We start from the raw sequence: 17,212 nt of genomic DNA, 5'->3' as shown, positions 1-17,212 counted from the left end.
AGAAGAACAGTTGGACAGACGAAGGAGTGGAAAACGATCCGGCTGGGAGTGTGAATAGCTGTCAATGGAGACTATTATTGGCTAACAATAGGTGGTGTGTAAGGCAAACTATGTGATAACAAGGCCTGGTAGGAGTGGTAGGGGGCTGGAACATGAGAGGGATCAGGCCCTAAAATTATTGAACTCGATATGGAGTCTGGAAGGCTGCAGGGTCCCCAAGCGAGAAATGAGGTGCTGTTTTTCTAGTTTGCGCTGAGCTTCACTGGAACATGGCAGCAAGCCTGAGTCCGAGATGTTGGCCAGGGAACAGGGTGGTGTGTTAAAGTGGAAGGCAACTGGAAGAATGTTTACCAACTTCATACAGGAGCTGTGGAACGGGGATGGCACGGTGGCACAGTGGTTAGCACTGCTGCCTCACAGCGCCAGGGACCCAGGGTCAATTCTAGCCTCAGGTGACCGTCTGTGTGGAGTTTGCACATTCTCCCTGTGTCTGCATGGGTTTCCTCTGGGTGCTCCGGTTTCCTCCCACAGTCCAGGGATGTGCAGGTTAGGTGGATTGGCCATGCTAAATTGCCCGTAGTGTCTGGGGATGCCTAGGTTAGGTGGGTTAGCCATGGGAAATGCAGGGTTACAGGGATACAGTAGGTGGGGGAGTCTGGGTGGGATGTTCATTGGAGAGTCGGTGTGGACTTGTTGGGCCAAATGGCCCATTTCCACACTGGAGGGATTCTATTAGGGCAGTCCCTAATCTGTGCAGACAACAATCCCATAAAGATCAGGATAATCAAGACTAAGATAATGGATATCCCACCAGCTTGGTGTTGTTGTACGCTGAATACTAGTACTGGTGTAAAGAAGCACAAGAAGTTGAAAGTCCAAAATCCTTCTAAACTCTGGCCATTTGCCTCTCCTTCCCAACATTCATTGCCTTTCATTGAATTACTTCATTCAAACTCAGTAATCCCTTCCTCTTTATTCATTGACTTCTGCCTGTTACTTTGATCATCAATCACTGCAAGAAATCCTGCCTTATTTAGATATGAGCCACTAAACAGAGTTTTAAAAATCTTCATCAGGTCAACCAATGCTTTAGTACAATGGTGTAGTTTCACACATCCCACCATGTGTCAGGCATCCAGCCGCCCACCTTAAAGAGGGTAAAAAAAACCTACCTGCTTCATGCACATAGCCTCAACCTGTTTTTTTTCACTCATTTGTAGGATGTGGCCATCATTGGTTGACCAGTATTTCTTGCCCATCCCAAGTTGCCCTTGAGAAGGTGGTGGTGAGCTGCCTTCTTGGACTGCTACAGTCCACCTGCTGTGGGTTGACACACAATGCTATTAGGGAGGGAATTCCAGGATTTTGACCCAGCGACAGTGAAGGAACGGTGATATATTTTCAAGTCAGAATGGTGAGTGGCTTGGAGGGGAACTTGAAGGTGGTGGTGTTCCCATGTATCTGCTGCCCTTGTCCTTCTACATGGATGCAGTCGTGAGTTTGGAAGGTGCTGTCTGAGGATCTTTGGTGAATTTCTGCAGTGCATCTCGTAGATAGTACACACTGCTGCTACTGAGCATCAGTGGTGAAGGCAGTTGATGTTTGGTGGATGTGGTGCCAATCAAGCGGGCTGCCTTGTCCTGGATGGTGTCAAGCTTCTTGAGTGTTGTTGGGGCTGCACCCAGCCAGGAAAGTGGGGAATATTCCATCACAGTCCTGACTTGTGTCTTGTAGATGATGGACAGTCTTTGGGAAGTCAGGAGGTGAGTTACTCATAGCAGTATTCCTAGCTTCTGGCCTGCTCTTGTAGCCACTATGTTAATGTGGTGAGTCCAGTTGAGTTTCTGGTCAATGGTAACCCCCAGTATGTTGATAGTGGGGGATTCAGTGATGGTAACACCATTGAATGTCAATGGGCTGCGATTAGATTGTCTATTTTTGGTGATGGTCATAGCCTGGCATGTGGGACACAAATGTTACTTGCAACCTGTCAGCCCATGCCTGGATATTGTCCAGATCTTGTTGCATTTGAACACGGACTGCTTCAGTGCCTAAGGAGTCATGAACGGTGCTGAACACTGTGCAATCATCCCCACTTCTGACCTTATGATGGAGGGAAGGTCATTGATAAAGCAGTTGAAGATGGTTGGGCCTAGGACACCACCCTGAGGAACTCCTGCAGACCATGGAGCTGAGATGACTAACCTTCAACGACCATGAACATCTTCTGCTGTGCCAGGTATGACTCCAACTAGCAGACAGCTTGCCCCCTGATACCCATTGATTCCAGTTTTGCCGAGGCTCCTTGATGCCACACTCAGTTGAATGCAGACTTGATGTCAAGGGCTGTCACTCTCACCTCATCTCAGGAATTCAGCTCTTTTGTCCATGTTTGAACCAAGGCTGTAATAAATGCTGAGTGGCCCTGGCAGAACCCAAACTGGACATCACTGAGTCAGGAGCACAATAGGCCAGTGAACACAAGTCCAGCTTTTCCATTGATAGGATGGTTGTAGAACCTGCAGATATTTGGAGTCTGGGTTATCACCTGCTCCTGGGTGGTCACCAGCCCATTTGAATCAAATGCAAATGTTTGCTGTTCACAGAACAGATGGATATAATTCATGCCATTGAGCAGGCTGCTCAGTCAGGCTAGCAATGTGATGTTTACATCAATAGCCATTCGGTATCTTCAATCACTTGAATTTAAAATCATGACTTGTAAACAGTTAAAATTGAGCGCACTGCGCTAAAAATGGGATAGATTCCATGATACCAACAGTACTGACAGTATCAGATCAATTTAAAATAGTTCTGCAATATTAAAGGGGAATTTGATCTGTTAATTGGTACGCCCACTGCATTCTTGAATACCACACATCTGAAGCCAAATCTGAGCTGCCAGCTCCTGCCTTCTCTTACCCAAAACTGGCTACTGTCCCACAAAGACATTGTTCAGACTGCAAGATGTAGGAGTTTAGAAAGGTGATTTGTTGCATGCTATTAACAATGAAGCACTGACAATTTCTTGCAAGTTCAACTGAGCTACTTCAAAAATGAATAAAAGTTTGAAGATGGGCAGCATTCTTATTCCTATGGGCCTAAGGTTCAAGCTAATTTCAATTCTCAAATAGAGTCATAGAGTTACACAGCATGGAAACAGACCCTTCGCTCCAACTTGACCATGCTGACCAGATATTCTAAACTGATCTAGTCCCATTTGCCAGCATTTGGCCCATGTCCCTCTAAACCCTTCCTATTCATGTACCCATCCAGATGCGTTTTTCATGTTATAATTGTACCCACCTCCGCCACTTCCTCTGGCAGCTCGTTCCATCCATGCACCACCCTCTGTGTTGAAAAAGTTACCCTTCAGGTCCCTTTTAAATCTTGCCCCTCTCACCTTAAACCTATGCCCCTGGCTTTGGTCTCCCCTACTCCCTAGGAAAAAGATCTTGGCTATTCATCCTATCCACGCCCCTCATAATTTTATAAACCTCTATAAGATCACCCCTCAGCCTCCGACGTTCCAGGGAGTAAAGCCCCAGCCTATTCAGCACCCCCCTCAGCCTACAATCTATGCAACATCCTTGTAAATCTTTTCTGAACCTTCAAGTTTAACAATATCTTTCTCACAGCAGGGACACCAAAACTGAAAGCAGTATTCCAAAAGTGGCCTCACCAATGTTTTGTACAAACACAACATGACTTCCCAACTCCTACAATCAATGCACCAATGAAGGCAAGCATGCCAAATGCCTTCTTCACTACTCTGCCTACCTGCAACTCCACTTACAAGGAAATATGCCCCTGCACCCCATGGTATCTTTGTTTGGCAACACTCCCCCGCCAGGTCCTACCATTAGCTGTATAAGTCTGTACAGTTGCAATGTTAAAAAGACATTTGGATAAGTACATGAGTAAGAAAGGCCAAGTGCAGGCAGGTGGGACTTGTTTAGTTCAGGAATATAGTCGGCATGGACTGGTTAGACCAAATGGTCTGTTTCCGCTGTGTATGACTCTCTGACTCTAAGCCCTGCCCTGATTTTCCTTACCAAAATGAAACACCTCACATTTACCTCAATTAAACTCCATACATAGTGTTAATGAAACTACCAATTATGAAAACTTGAAGTAAGTTTTTAAACATTCTTTTGTGGTTTATCACAATTGCAAATTATAGTTTAAATGCTCCTCAGTCTTGTTATAAAGCTCAACTCTCCCACAAACAACAAACAGCCTGTCATCCCAATGAAACTTAAGGTTGACCACAAGTAACTCAAAAATTTAAATCCTGAAATCTTTGGAATGAATTTTAACATATATTGGCAAATCGTCATTTCACAGATGACTTCTTTCTACGAAACCTGGTGAGTTTTTTCACATTATCGTCCCAATCTCTCCTCATCAACTACCTACAATGTCCCTTTGGCACCCCTCTTGTCTGACACTAGCCCAATTCTTCTGGGTACCACAGCCAGAAGGACTTGCCACTTCAGGATATCCTGGGATCACTGGTGCTGGCACCACCTTTAAATCTGACATTGTGCATTGTCAGGAGGAAGTTGGTGAGCTGGAGTTACCAGCTACCTGCTCTGACTTGCATGTCGGGAATTCTCAGAATCTAGGTTCAATCTAGTGGGTGGTAAAGGAGACGAGTATTTCTGAGTGAGCCAAGATTAAGTAATAATGAGGGTGATAGCGAGCAATAATCCCAAATAATAGGCCAAGAGCAAGTAAAACACTGCTTCATGGCTTTCACCGAATATCAGCTGTAAAATGATCGATGTAGCTTTAAACTAATGCAGGGGACAATTGAACTCATCTAGCGTAAAAGTCACACCAATAATAAATTCATCCAAACTTCCAGTAGTTGCATTTATTTTGATTTGCTGGTGACCATTGTAGAGATTGTTCTTTCCCATTTGTTTTACTATAATGAGCTGCCAGAGGAAGTGGTGGAGGCTGGTACAATTACAATATTTAAAAAGCATCTGGATGGGTACATGAATAGTAAGGATTTAACAGAGATATGCTGGCAAATGGGACTAGATTAATTTAGGTTATCTGTTTGGCATGAATGAATTGGGCCAAAGGGTCTGTTTCTGTGCTGTACATCTCTATGATTCTGTTCTCCTTCCCTTGTCTCCTGTAAGTGGCAACATCTTGCCAGGAGGGTGTTCAATGGACATTGAGCATCCCTTAATACCTTAAGCATAAGCCTTGTCCAATTCTGGTCAGTTATTTCGGCTGGCGTGTCCCAGTCTTCACCTAATGTCCTGTGCTGCTAAATTATTTGTTAGGATTGGGAACGTTGTTTGACATTCCTCTCCCTCACCAATAGTGCTGAAGGTCACTCTGATCACTGCACTGGCTCAACCTGGCCCAAAGATTCAAACTACAGCCTTTAAGTGGATAGGTTTTGGCAATTTCACAGCGATATGTACCGTGACCAGCAATTCCAACACACCCCCTACAACCCTGACTGCTGACCTGAGCTTTGGAAGAAAAGACTTACATCAGAAAAGTCCTGATGGAAATCATCTGCTCGTTTCTGATAAGCAGTAAAATTCAATGTGTGAATCAGGCAGATAATAAACGCTGGTTGGTGAACCTTGGAATCACTCTGAAATAGTGAAGAGGATCCCTACAAGACTGTGAGTATAAACAGGGGAGATATAAAACCTCATAGCCACACAAGTGCTGAACACTTAAACACAACTCTTGCTAGATGCACAACAATCTAACGCTGCGGATGCTGGAAATCTGAAATAAAAACAGAAAATGCTACAGAAGCTATGAAACCTGGCAACATCTGTGGACAGGGAGTTAACATTTTGCATTCAATATGATTCCTCTTCAGAACTAAGTAGGTTCTACACAGTTATGCTGAGGTTCTCCAACACTCCGTCTCTGTTAGTTCCTCCTCAATACAATGCACTGTGCCTCAGCTGAGGGGCTCAAGATATTCTGTCACCCTGTAACTGATTACTAGTGGCTGCATAAAAGTGTCACAACTTTATTTTCTTTTTTGTTTATCTGTCTTTCTCTCTCTTAAGGAATTTCACACTTCTCCTTCAAACTGCCTGCTTATTCCTTAATTATCATCAGAGGCTCACTTCAGGGTGAAAGCACCAATATGCCTGTTCCTGGCACTTACCAGAGCGAATATTAGAAATTGAAGGAGTCCCAATCCAAAACTTGTACTCCAGTCATTTTAGTGGATGGAGATGCAGGGGCTAAAGTATATAATATTACAGCACACATCAGGAGCAGAGATATCAGAATAAGAATTTTAAAATACTGTATTGTTATAGCACCTTCCATGGTCTAAGGATGTCCCAAAGTTTTGCAGCCTATGAGTTAAAGTGCAACCACAGTAATCCAGCACTCACACACAACAATGAAATAATTGAGTAATTATTATGTATTCAGTAAAGGGACACAAGTTGGTCAGGACAAGTTCAAATAATGGCAGGGAGCTTTTACAGTCATCCCAATGAGGCCTCTGTGCTTTAATGTTCATCTGAAAGATATTTGGAGTCACTGTCAGTATTGGCAGGAGACAGACACTCCAGGTAGCAGGTTCACGACCTGTTACACATGTCCTGCCTGATTTTCCTTCTTATGAATGTTGGTGTGTAATGGATTCACCTGATTGAAGACTCTCACCAGCTTTCCAATTCTACCAAAAGTGAAGCTTACCCTATAAGCACAACGTGGCACTCCTTCAGTACCAGCCAAGCTGACGTGCTCTACTCCTTGAAGTGTGGTTTCAGGAGACATTGCTATCAACTGAGCCAAATGAGACAATGTGGTTGATAAAGAGATCTTGGAATTTTTTTTTGAATAACTGTACATGATAATCGACTGGTGTAATAGTTAAACAGCTTGGCCCAGACAGCTTTCATCAACATGTTGGGAGTCCCAGATGGTAGCGGGACACTTAAAGCTGCCAACATTATGTGAAAGGAATTTCATCAGTTCCCAGCCAGCCTGCTAAATGAAGTGCACCACTTTAGGGAACAGACTGGCACCCCATCTGTCCCACAGTGAGTTTCCTATCAGCAGAGTTTCACAGCTGCATTTCTGTTAAAAGTTGAAGGAAGTTTGTAGCTGATGCATCCAGCCTTTGGGCATAGGGAAATCCGCAGAGAGGCATTTCATCATCTTCTGTCGATCTATTAACTCCAAACAGCACAGGTTGGTTAGCTGAGCAGAGTTTCTCATGGTGGTAAGTTAAAGGTGGGGAAATGTTAATGAAAACTGTGATTATGAAATCTGTGTTTAGCTGGAGTCATTTGCAGGCTGGCTAAACCAATACCAAAACCAAAAGAATCAAACTGCTTCGTGAATGATCTGCAGAGAAGGGAACTTTTTTATAACGGAGCTTTCATTGACCCTAGACTTATTCACTGACTTGATCTGATTGACTAATTATCTGATGCCTAGCACTTGATAGAATTCATTATTTATAAATGACTTCCAGGTCTTCAACAGATAAAAGTTAAAATTCTAAAAGAATACCTGGTTATAATTACACAATATTAACACAATACCTTTAAAAGGTCAATCTCATTGATGCAGTCTTGTCTTGCTTTAGCATCCATCATTTCGAACACCTTAAAAAGACAAACACAAAGAAGAAATCTGGTTTTATAAAAATAAGTAGCGTTCAGGCATCATAGCTGTGCAGCTACAGTAGTACAATAAGCTGCTTGTTGGAGCTGGCGAATTCAATTATATTTCCCAGCAGCTGGCAGTTCAGAGATTGCGAGGCTGGTAGGAACATCACAAGTTTCTTGGAGGCAATCTTCCTGCAGCAAGTCTGGGGGACGGGATTACAGGCAGTCCCTAATGTCCAAAGATCCTCCTCAGGGGAGATTCCCCTTCATCTTTCAGGATCTACTATCACTGGCCATCCTAAATTGTCATTTCCAAATACCTGACCAAGGACACTGACATTTTGCCACGTCCCACCTGTCTCAGCAGTGCCCATTTCTTCCAGTGTTGCCCTGGGGGTTCAGAGTGTCATGGCTCTCTGCTTGGGTAGACAATTTCAGGAGCCTGTCTACCTTCCGGAATTGGCCCATGGTCTCACAGACACCAGTTTAGGAGGTGGGCATTGGTAAAGTTACTGAGCTGGTCCCATTGCCAGTAAGTGTGGGCATAGGGCTGGCTTTCTGCCTGGATCAGGACACTGAGGACCACGGGAAAATTCAGCCCCTGTTTCTTTTGCTATTGTGATGTAATCGATGCAACACATGACATTGCTGTGATATTAAACACAGTAATATTAAACCTGCAATTTGGAAATCTTGTTGTGGCATCAACCACACAGGCTCCCACAGAGTTGCTGTTGTCAGCGCGGAGAGAATCTGGATATAATGTGAACAAACATTTCAAATGAGTTTTCCTGGTTGTACTGGCCAGTGGTTATTGACTGGTGAGATGCAGGTATAAACTTCAGGCAGGGTGTAATGGAAATATTACTTCCTGTGCCCCTCATCAAGAGTCAGTACCACTCCCCTGTGAGCTTTGCTGACCAACCAAGTAATACGACAGTGATAACTATTTCAGTGTGATTTTTCTTTACGATTAAAGTTTCAATTCAAGCAAAGTGCTCTGCTGATTGCACATCAGGAGAAAGAGAGATATCTGTGTGAGAGTTTCGGTTTTCTCAAGCTTCTTAAGTATACCCAGATTTCCTGAATAGGAGTCATGTGATGCAATGGCAAATCAATTTCTGAAAACGATATTGTTACCCCAAGAAGAAATTGCCCTTTCACATTAAATTGACCTTGGCTATTGCTTTCCCCCAGTGTAAGTTTAAAGGTACTTTTTAATACAGTAAGCTACTGTTACGAGTGAAATGTTCCAATGCTTTTGGCAAATTCTCTTACCTGGACTTTTTTTAGTGCAACTGCTTTTCCATTGTGAAGACAAGTTGCTCGATACACTTCGCTGAACTGTCCCCGGCCTATTTTCTTCTCGATTTGGAAATCTGCCAGTCGGCTGTGGTAGGTATACGTTGGGATATGCCTCTGTTCAAAAGGACAAAGCAAGTTCTCAGCACAATTTGTTTCACCAACAAAGTAACTAGTTAAGGGCCCTTATGAATCAACATTCTCAAATTCTCATTTATTCTTTGTAGTTTGTGAATCATTTCAGAAATCTACAAATCCAAGCTCTAGATTTAAGCTCCACAAATGGAAGTATTTAACCATCGAAATCATTAACCATCAAAATAATTTGGGAGTACACTGCTGATTGTGGAACCAAACCATATCTCAAAGAGAGATCCCAGGTTTGATGGCACTGTGCTTAATAAGTTCATTCCTATTAACTGAATGCAGGAAAAGGAAACTGCAACTAACTGTCCAAATATGCACATGGACTTTATTGTGGGTGCTATTGAATAATACTTGGCCCATTAAATTCATAACAGACTCAAGAGCAGATTTGGGCCACGTAGGAGAAATAGGAACGATGAGGGTAGAAGATTGCGTGCAAGTTGAATGGATGTCATAATTAAACAGAAAATGTCACAATGAAGTGACAAAAGATGTTTAGAATGTCTCAGAATGCAGCCCAGTCAATCTCCAGCCTTTGCAAATCTGAAAGGCCAGGGGATTGTGAGGAAGGAAAGGCTATGTACTGATGAAGGAGAGAGCAGTTGAACATATGGCTCTTGTCTGGTGGTTGCTGGAAGTGGAAGCTGCTTACAAAGATCTTTCATTTATGGCATTCCAGAGCAGCACACCTATAACTCCACATGTCTGCATAGTCATCACTGGCTGTGCCAGCTCAAAGTTGCCTGTTAGTAGCACATGTAAATGCAGATGATAATCCTGCATCTGGACTCTCTGCTGATCCAGACACCATGAAGACCACATCCATCACCATTGTCAGATAATGACATTTTGCAGGTGAGGCCAAGCAAGAATTGCTGCCTTATTTCAAAACATAGCAAGCTCTGATCTGCACTGTCAGATCAGTGCCTCCACATAAACCAGCATGAGGTTTGTTCACTTCTGTTTGTAGAAAGGGGCATGCAGGTGCCCACAGATGGACACACAGTCTCTCTTCTGCAGTTTCCTTTTGATGAGCCTCTGCTTCTTCCAGATAAGCAAGGTCCATTGGGAAATTCCTTGCCATGAAGCTGGTTTAGTTAAAAGAAAATAATTGGCACAGATACTCATAAATCGCAAGCATCAGCAAAACAGGCTAGAAATGGATTAAAGCCTTTGTGAATTAATGCCTTTTGGTCCATTAACCTTTCTTCTACATATTGCTCAGAACGCAGCAACCTGAGGCAGACATTTAGATGAAGGACTATTCGATGTGATCTACACCCAGTGTAAGGGCCAGAAAATGCCATGTTGATGCCAACAGCACAGCTTTGATTCCCAAACTGGCATGAAAGTCCCAGGTTTTTGACCTTGTCCCTTGCCTGAGATGTGGTGCCTCTCAGGTTAAACCACCACCAGCCATGTCTCACTAACGACAAAGCAGCCCTCTGGGCCTTTAGCAATTTTACCTTTATTGAATGCATATTGTTACTGTTTAAAGAAGAGATGCTTTGTCTGTTTCATTGTTCAAAATGTGTTATTATTGTAAAAGGCATACAAAATGGCATATATGGGTCAAGAAGATTGGTCCCACTGTCTTAAGTAGGTTCGACGGGTCCGTTTCTGATGTGAGGACCCTCACCCAGTGTGAAAATTGGGCACATGATTTTCTGCCACAAATGTGTACATTCAGGGGCAACGCTCCTTTTTGAAAGAGCAAAAGTCAGAACTTGCTTCTCGCAATTTGGTTTTAAACAGTTGACGATTTAACTGGCACACAATCTCCCACAGGAGCTGAAAGGAGAATTCGGAGCACGTTTCAAATCCAGATTCTGAAATTTGACATGATGGCTAATTTTACACAGGGAAATGTTGAAGGACGTCTTGTGAATTTATTCTTAACCATGTACAGAGAAAAACAAAATTCCATGGAGACTCATCAGCTAGAGTTTGGAATGAAAAACAACGCCACACTTCCGATACCAAAATTCATTTCATGGTATTCATAAGTCATTGTGGAGACTTCCACTCAGAATGCTTGCAGATGTTCAGCAAGTACCTTACAGCCATGAAACTGATACAACTCTCACAGCACGATCAGTAAGGTACTGGACAAACAGCATTTAGAACAAGCAATCATGCACACAGCTAGAATGGTTCATTTTCTGTCAATCACTTGAGACTGTGGTTTAAAAGTTCATCTGCCCTGTATTTTTGGTCAGTTTGTAACCTGTCTGTTCTAGTTTCATTGGAGGTGATATAAGTCAATGGATCCCACAGATGAGGTGGTGTTTAGAAAGGCTATGACCCTGGTTGGGTGCTGTTCAAAATATGCTGCTGTGAAAGCTGTGTCTGTTGGAAACCTCAAATAATAGTAATATTTGATGTGCTCCATAAACAATGTTAGTTATTGTTGTGGATTGTGTTAATCATAAATATAATTCATACAATAAACATGACAATTGTAGTTACAGTACAGTAATATACTTTACTGTACACATGAGAATTTCAAACCTCAGCAGTTTCATCTTCTAGCTGTAATGTGGCTCAGTAATAAATGAAATAACCATGCTATCACCTTAAAAGCAGACTCCTGTGATTTGGAAACCTCATGTGTACTATAAAATAGGCTAGCCCCACAAACAGATTCGCGTCTAACTATCTAAATGAAATATTGTTGGATTTCTACTGATAATTTCATAAGGTTGGCATTTATTAATCACAGGCTGACCATTACAATAACTTTGTATTGGATTTTGTACCCCAAAGTCTTTAGCTGCTGTGTAACGTGACAATTTATATTTTTATTTCCATCACGTCTCAGTTCAGGGCAGCATAAATGCCAGTGACTCGAGCATATTATTGAGTGACTGAATGGCAGGTTGCTGGTCAACCCAGAGGATAAATGTTGTTCACAGAACATCTCACACATTTTGATAGTGAAGCACGTCAGAAGTAGAAAATCATAGGAGCAGGCATCGGACATTCTGCCCATCAAGTCTACCCCACCATTCTAGATCATGGTGATCATCCCCCCCAATGCCACTTTCCCAGATTATCTTCATATCCCTCATTGCCATTAGTCTCCAGAAATCTATCAATTTCTGTCTTGAACCTACTCAATGACAGAACCTTCACAGCCCTCTGAGGAACAGAATTCCATAGATTCACCACCCTTTGAATGAAGAAATTCATCCTCAACTCAGTCTTGAATGGCCTGCCCCTTATCCTGAAATGTCCCTTGTTCTCGAGACTCGAGCTAGGGAAAACATTCTAACCATATCCATTCTGTAACACCTTGTAAGAATTTTTGTAGATTTCAATGTGGTCACCCTTCATTTGTCAAAACTCTTGGGAACACAGACCCAGTCTTGACAATCTCTCGTTTTAAGACAATCCCATAATCCTATGTTGCACAGTCTATGGCAAGTACATCCTTCCTTAGATAAGGCAACCAAAATTGCGCACAATACTCCAGATGAGGTTTCACCAGGGGCTCTATGCAGCAAGACATCCTTATATCTGTGCTCAAATTCCCTTGCAAGGAAAGCCAACATTTCATTTACCTTCCTAACTGCTTCCTCTAAGTGCACGCTGGCTTTTCGCAACTCTTGGACAAGGATCCCTTTGAACACCTGACCTTTCCAACCTCTCACCATTTAAAAAAAACTGTTTTTGCATTAAATGAATAACCCAATAATTATTCAAATTATACTCCCAATTTCTGTGTTATAGCCTATTCACTCAGCCTGTCCAAGTCCTCTTTAAGCCTCCTTACATTCTCCTCCCAACTTACATTCCCATTCAGTTTAGAATCATCAGTAACTTGGCAATAGCATAATCGGTCCCCACATCCAAATTGTTTATAATTATGTCTTAGACAGAGCACTTATTGTAATGGCGCCCACTAGTAACAGTGGAGAGAAGTAGAAGAGTTCAGGGTCTGGGGCAGATCAGTCATGATCTTGTTAAATGGTGGGGCCAGCTTGAGGAGCCAAATGGCCAGCTGCTGCTCTTATTACTTATGTTCTGTAAGTCCTCAGACCACTTATAACTGCGAAGTATGATTCAATGGGTGTTGCTATCCTCCCCTTCTGATCCAAGCAGCAGTACGTGGGATCTGCAGTGGGATACGTCACTTATATATCTTTGATGGGTGCTCATGCACTTATGATTGTTTGGGGCAATGACAGGTTGGGTCTGGGGCACTTGGCTTGCTACTGAAAGCCTTTTATAGTCATTATGTTTCTTTGTATCAGGGTGCAATGTTTTAAAAAATGCAAAGTCAACAGTAGGGTTTCTACCTGGATCGCAGGAGGACAGAGCTTTTCAGAAATAGGGGAGAACTCAGTTATCCACCAACCTCATTCTCTGTGCCATTGTGAGGTTCCATATACCACAGGCCCCCTTAATAATACTTGTTGCCTGTTCTTTTGGACATTGAGCTTGTGTGCCTGATCCTTTAGGCTCTTCTTGCACCTACTTTACCCCACCTCTCCTCTAAGTGTCAGGGTCCAAGGAAGTTTGGAGCCACCATTCATAGGTCTGACTCTACCTTCTTTATCAAAGTAGTATTTTTAAGTGTCAGTTCACTTTCTTACAGTAGATATCTGGGACCTCAGTTGAATATCTCCAAGGTAAGTCTAACACAGAGTGCAGTAGTCAGCATTTAAGCTGCCAAGGCCTATAGCTATAATAGTCTGAAAATGCTTGTTCTTGGAAACTAAGTCAACCTTGGCCTAGTTAGGACTTGGATTGGGACTACCAGGTGCTGTAGGCTTATGGACTCCTGTGGTGCAATGTCCTTAGCTCTGGACTAGGAGGCCTGGGTTTCATTTTATGAAATATTTCTAACGTGCCAAGAGAAAGCTAGAGAGCGATTTAAAATAAATACTGGGTTATGGCAGAAACAATCTTAGTAAATACCAAATTGCAAACAGAGCGTTGCTAACTCAGAGACTGAAGGTTAATTATTCCATATTTTAGTACAATTCTGGACAACAAGATCTGGAGATCAGTTACCATTCTGCTGACCCTTGCTGGCACTGGAGGGGTGTGTTCAGTGCACAAATGTAAAGTCATGTCTGCCTGCCACGTTGGAATTAATGCTTGATGACGCTGAGACACACTGTCTGATGTGTTCTGGCATTCAGCAGGACCACAGCTGCACATTTACATATGCAATGACCTAGATTTGCATTCTCCATCACAGCCCATCAGGCCTAATTAAAGTAATATAGCTATCAAAGAGGGAGATAATACCATTACCTCCAAAGCTCAGGCTCAGGTCAGGCATTGGAATAACAACAAAATGCCTCATTTCATTAGGCCGACCCACCTTCACTGTGGCCCATTATCAGATTACTCATGGTATTTAACATGTGTACATGTTATTACTGAACATTATTCCCCACTTAAGGTCGATTATAATTTTTCAAATAGAATTTTTGCTCAAGCCAGTACACAATTGTAAGTATTTAATTTCTAATTAATATTCTCCCCGGAGGAGTAATGTGAAGCTGGTTTGCTCAAATCACAGGTTCTGGGAGACAAGAATCAATGGTGGCTGCAAATTATGCCTTACCTCAAAGGGCCTGAGCTCAGATCAGTTGGGAGTTGGCACTCAGGAGCACTGGTTAGTCACACAAAAAATAAGGACTGAAACTAATAGCTCATAATCCAGAAGCAGGATTCAGTTACCAAGATTCTTTAGTCGAGGAGACTCCGTAGACATTTAAACACTCCAAATTAATCTAGTATAAAAAATAAATTAAAAAGCTAAACACAATCAACGAGACAATGTACAGCAGTAAAGTGTCAGTGAACTGAGGTCTCAGTGTGAAAAATGCGCATCTACGTCCTCCGTGTAGAATGTGTCAACACATTATAACCACCAAAAGTGCTTATCTGACACGGTATAGATGGTCAGGAATTTACATAAAAATCATTTGAGATCACACTCATGATGATTAGCTCAGCAACTGGAAAAAAATTCACAGCAGCGAGCACAGACCCCCATGCTCCTAACACCCAGAAGGGCTGCCAGCATCTTGAGTTAAAGAGAGAAAGTCTATTGCACAGCTACCAATGTGGGAATCAGGAAGAGGGGGCTTTAGTTTTCGAAGTGGCTTTTTCAAATCGTACGCGGTTTTACATACACATTTTCAATTGTACCCCTTAAACCAAAATGGTTCAGAAACCATTCCTCATCAGCCAAACAGTCAGTCGGGGGTCTGGAAACAACCTGGTGGCCAGATCATCCCAACTCCAACACTACATCACAGTTACGAGTTCTATGTTTTTAGTGGGCTGCAGCCAACTGCTGGTCCTGTCGGGGCAGTTTAAAGATTTCAGCACAGTGTATTGCTAGCAGAGTCCCTCGTGTAGATCCAGAGGGAAAAATGTGACAATTAGAAGTGGGAGGTTGAGAGAGGGAGTGAGGCAATTGGGAACAGCAGAGGGCATTAAAGGAGAGTGAGGTGATTGGGGGAGTGGTGTAATGGGCAGGATTGAGAGAGGAACTGGGGTGATCATGAGAGAGAGACTGTTTGGGGCTGGATGGAGGTTGGGAGAGGTCCACAATATTTCTCATCACCTCTGCTATTAAAAACAAAACTTTCTTCAGTGGAGACCTTTTAAGACCATTGATTCGGCTTCCTGGAGGTTACTGGTGGCTCCTTTAAGAATACTTTTACAAAGGGACCTCCAACAGCTAGTACTGAGAAGGGGCCTAACACTTGTATCAGCTGTAGGCCCTGCACTGGACATAATGAATGGCCACAACCTTCCTATCATACCAGGTGTTCAGGCATGAATATTGCTCTGTGAAACAGGTTGGATATTCATCCTCAAAGCTGACAGGAGGAGTCAGGAAAATTCCAAAATATTTTTACACCATCATGCCCCCATTCCACCTCATGTGCCACAAATGCCCCTCCCCACAGTGAGAGACGCCCCTCCTCCCACTCCCATGGCCTCTCACACCATTTTTTATCTCCCAAACATCCCATGACCCCTCAAAACCATGAGCACACTCACTAAGCACCTCCCCACGACCCATCATACCCCCATGTCACTTCATGCCCTTCAAAAACCCCTACATCCAGCTGTTCCTGTCCAGTTCATTGCTTCTATACAGTATATAGTGGGAGAACGTTGACACAAGAGGAGGAAAGAAGGGCATACTTTGGCACGGGGGAGCATAAGGATCTTTTGAACTTATCTTTCAAAAAGTTCCCTGATTCACGATTGCTCAGAGGAGCTGTGAACCACCAGTGCATTAAAAGCTGGACGGACTCCATGAAAAGACTGGGGCATGCCATTTCCATAATCAAACCAAACAGGTTATGAATATCAGGTGTGGTCTCACAACCCAAGCCAGACTGCATGCCCAAAATTCAGAAAGCCCAGCAATGGGGTTGGGAGTTTTAAAGGGCTCACGAATCAACCCATTTTGGTGACCATCTGGTCCAAGTCCTTTCTGTTCTATCAGGCGCTGTTGGCTGGGACGGCCAACTCACTGCACTGTATGAGCTGCTATTCATCTTGGAGGACTATCACTGCTTTATGTGTAGGACAACTACAGGGCTGCCTGACTGAATGGAATAACTCAAAACCACTTCCTGGCCTAAGTAGTTAAGTCTTTTGATGTTCACAGGAAATAGTTTATTGATATTAGCAACTAGTTACAGTTTCCATTGATGCAATTGACACTGTTACTGAGACTTTAAGGAGGACAGGATCTTATGTCTCACTCCTTCAAGATCCTACATGTCCTACCCTCAAAGCCAGATGACACCAACAAAGTGGGTGGTCTTATATCATTCTTCATATTTACCCTTTTCAGACTCATACAACAGGTGTAAAATGCCATTTTCATTTGTTCAATTCTAAGACTGAACTAAACAGAATGAAAGGAAAGAAAGTAATTTGAAATTCATTATGGTCCTCTGAATAAAGTTAACTTTTCAAAAAAAAGCTGCCAGCTTGATGCAAAATGCTATTCACTGCTAAAAGAAAAATGTGTAAAGACTTCAACTCTCTGCAGGTTTTGGCAGGATACACTTTGGAGTTGTTAGCAATTACAGTGTAAACAAGGGGCATTTGTGCCAAACTATACCGAGGCCTATTTTAGCAGGTCT

The 17,212-nt window shown here is 42.8% G+C and overlaps 1 protein-coding gene across 1 annotated transcript in view; it reads right to left on the bottom strand.

Moving 5' to 3' along the window:
- The window catches only part of LOC109935695 (serine/threonine-protein kinase Nek6), a 184,908-nt gene that overhangs the window by 114,932 nt on the left and 52,764 nt on the right, over positions 1 to 17,212 (bottom strand). The window contains exons 3-5 of the mRNA XM_048613374.1: positions 8,904 to 9,044; positions 7,560 to 7,622; positions 5,519 to 5,626 (exon numbers count right to left, since the gene is read on the bottom strand). Of these exons, the coding sequence (XP_048469331.1) occupies positions 5,519 to 5,626; positions 7,560 to 7,622; positions 8,904 to 9,044 (312 nt within the window). The remainder of the gene's footprint in view (positions 1 to 5,518; positions 5,627 to 7,559; positions 7,623 to 8,903; positions 9,045 to 17,212) is intronic.

Source organism: Rhincodon typus, chromosome 28 (assembly GCF_021869965.1).
Source record: "Rhincodon typus isolate 14 chromosome 28, sRhiTyp1.1, whole genome shotgun sequence".
Lineage (NCBI taxonomy): Eukaryota > Metazoa > Chordata > Chondrichthyes > Orectolobiformes > Rhincodontidae > Rhincodon > Rhincodon typus.
The sequence above is the reverse complement of the archived record's forward strand: the minus strand, read 5'-3'. Positions and strand labels throughout refer to the sequence as shown.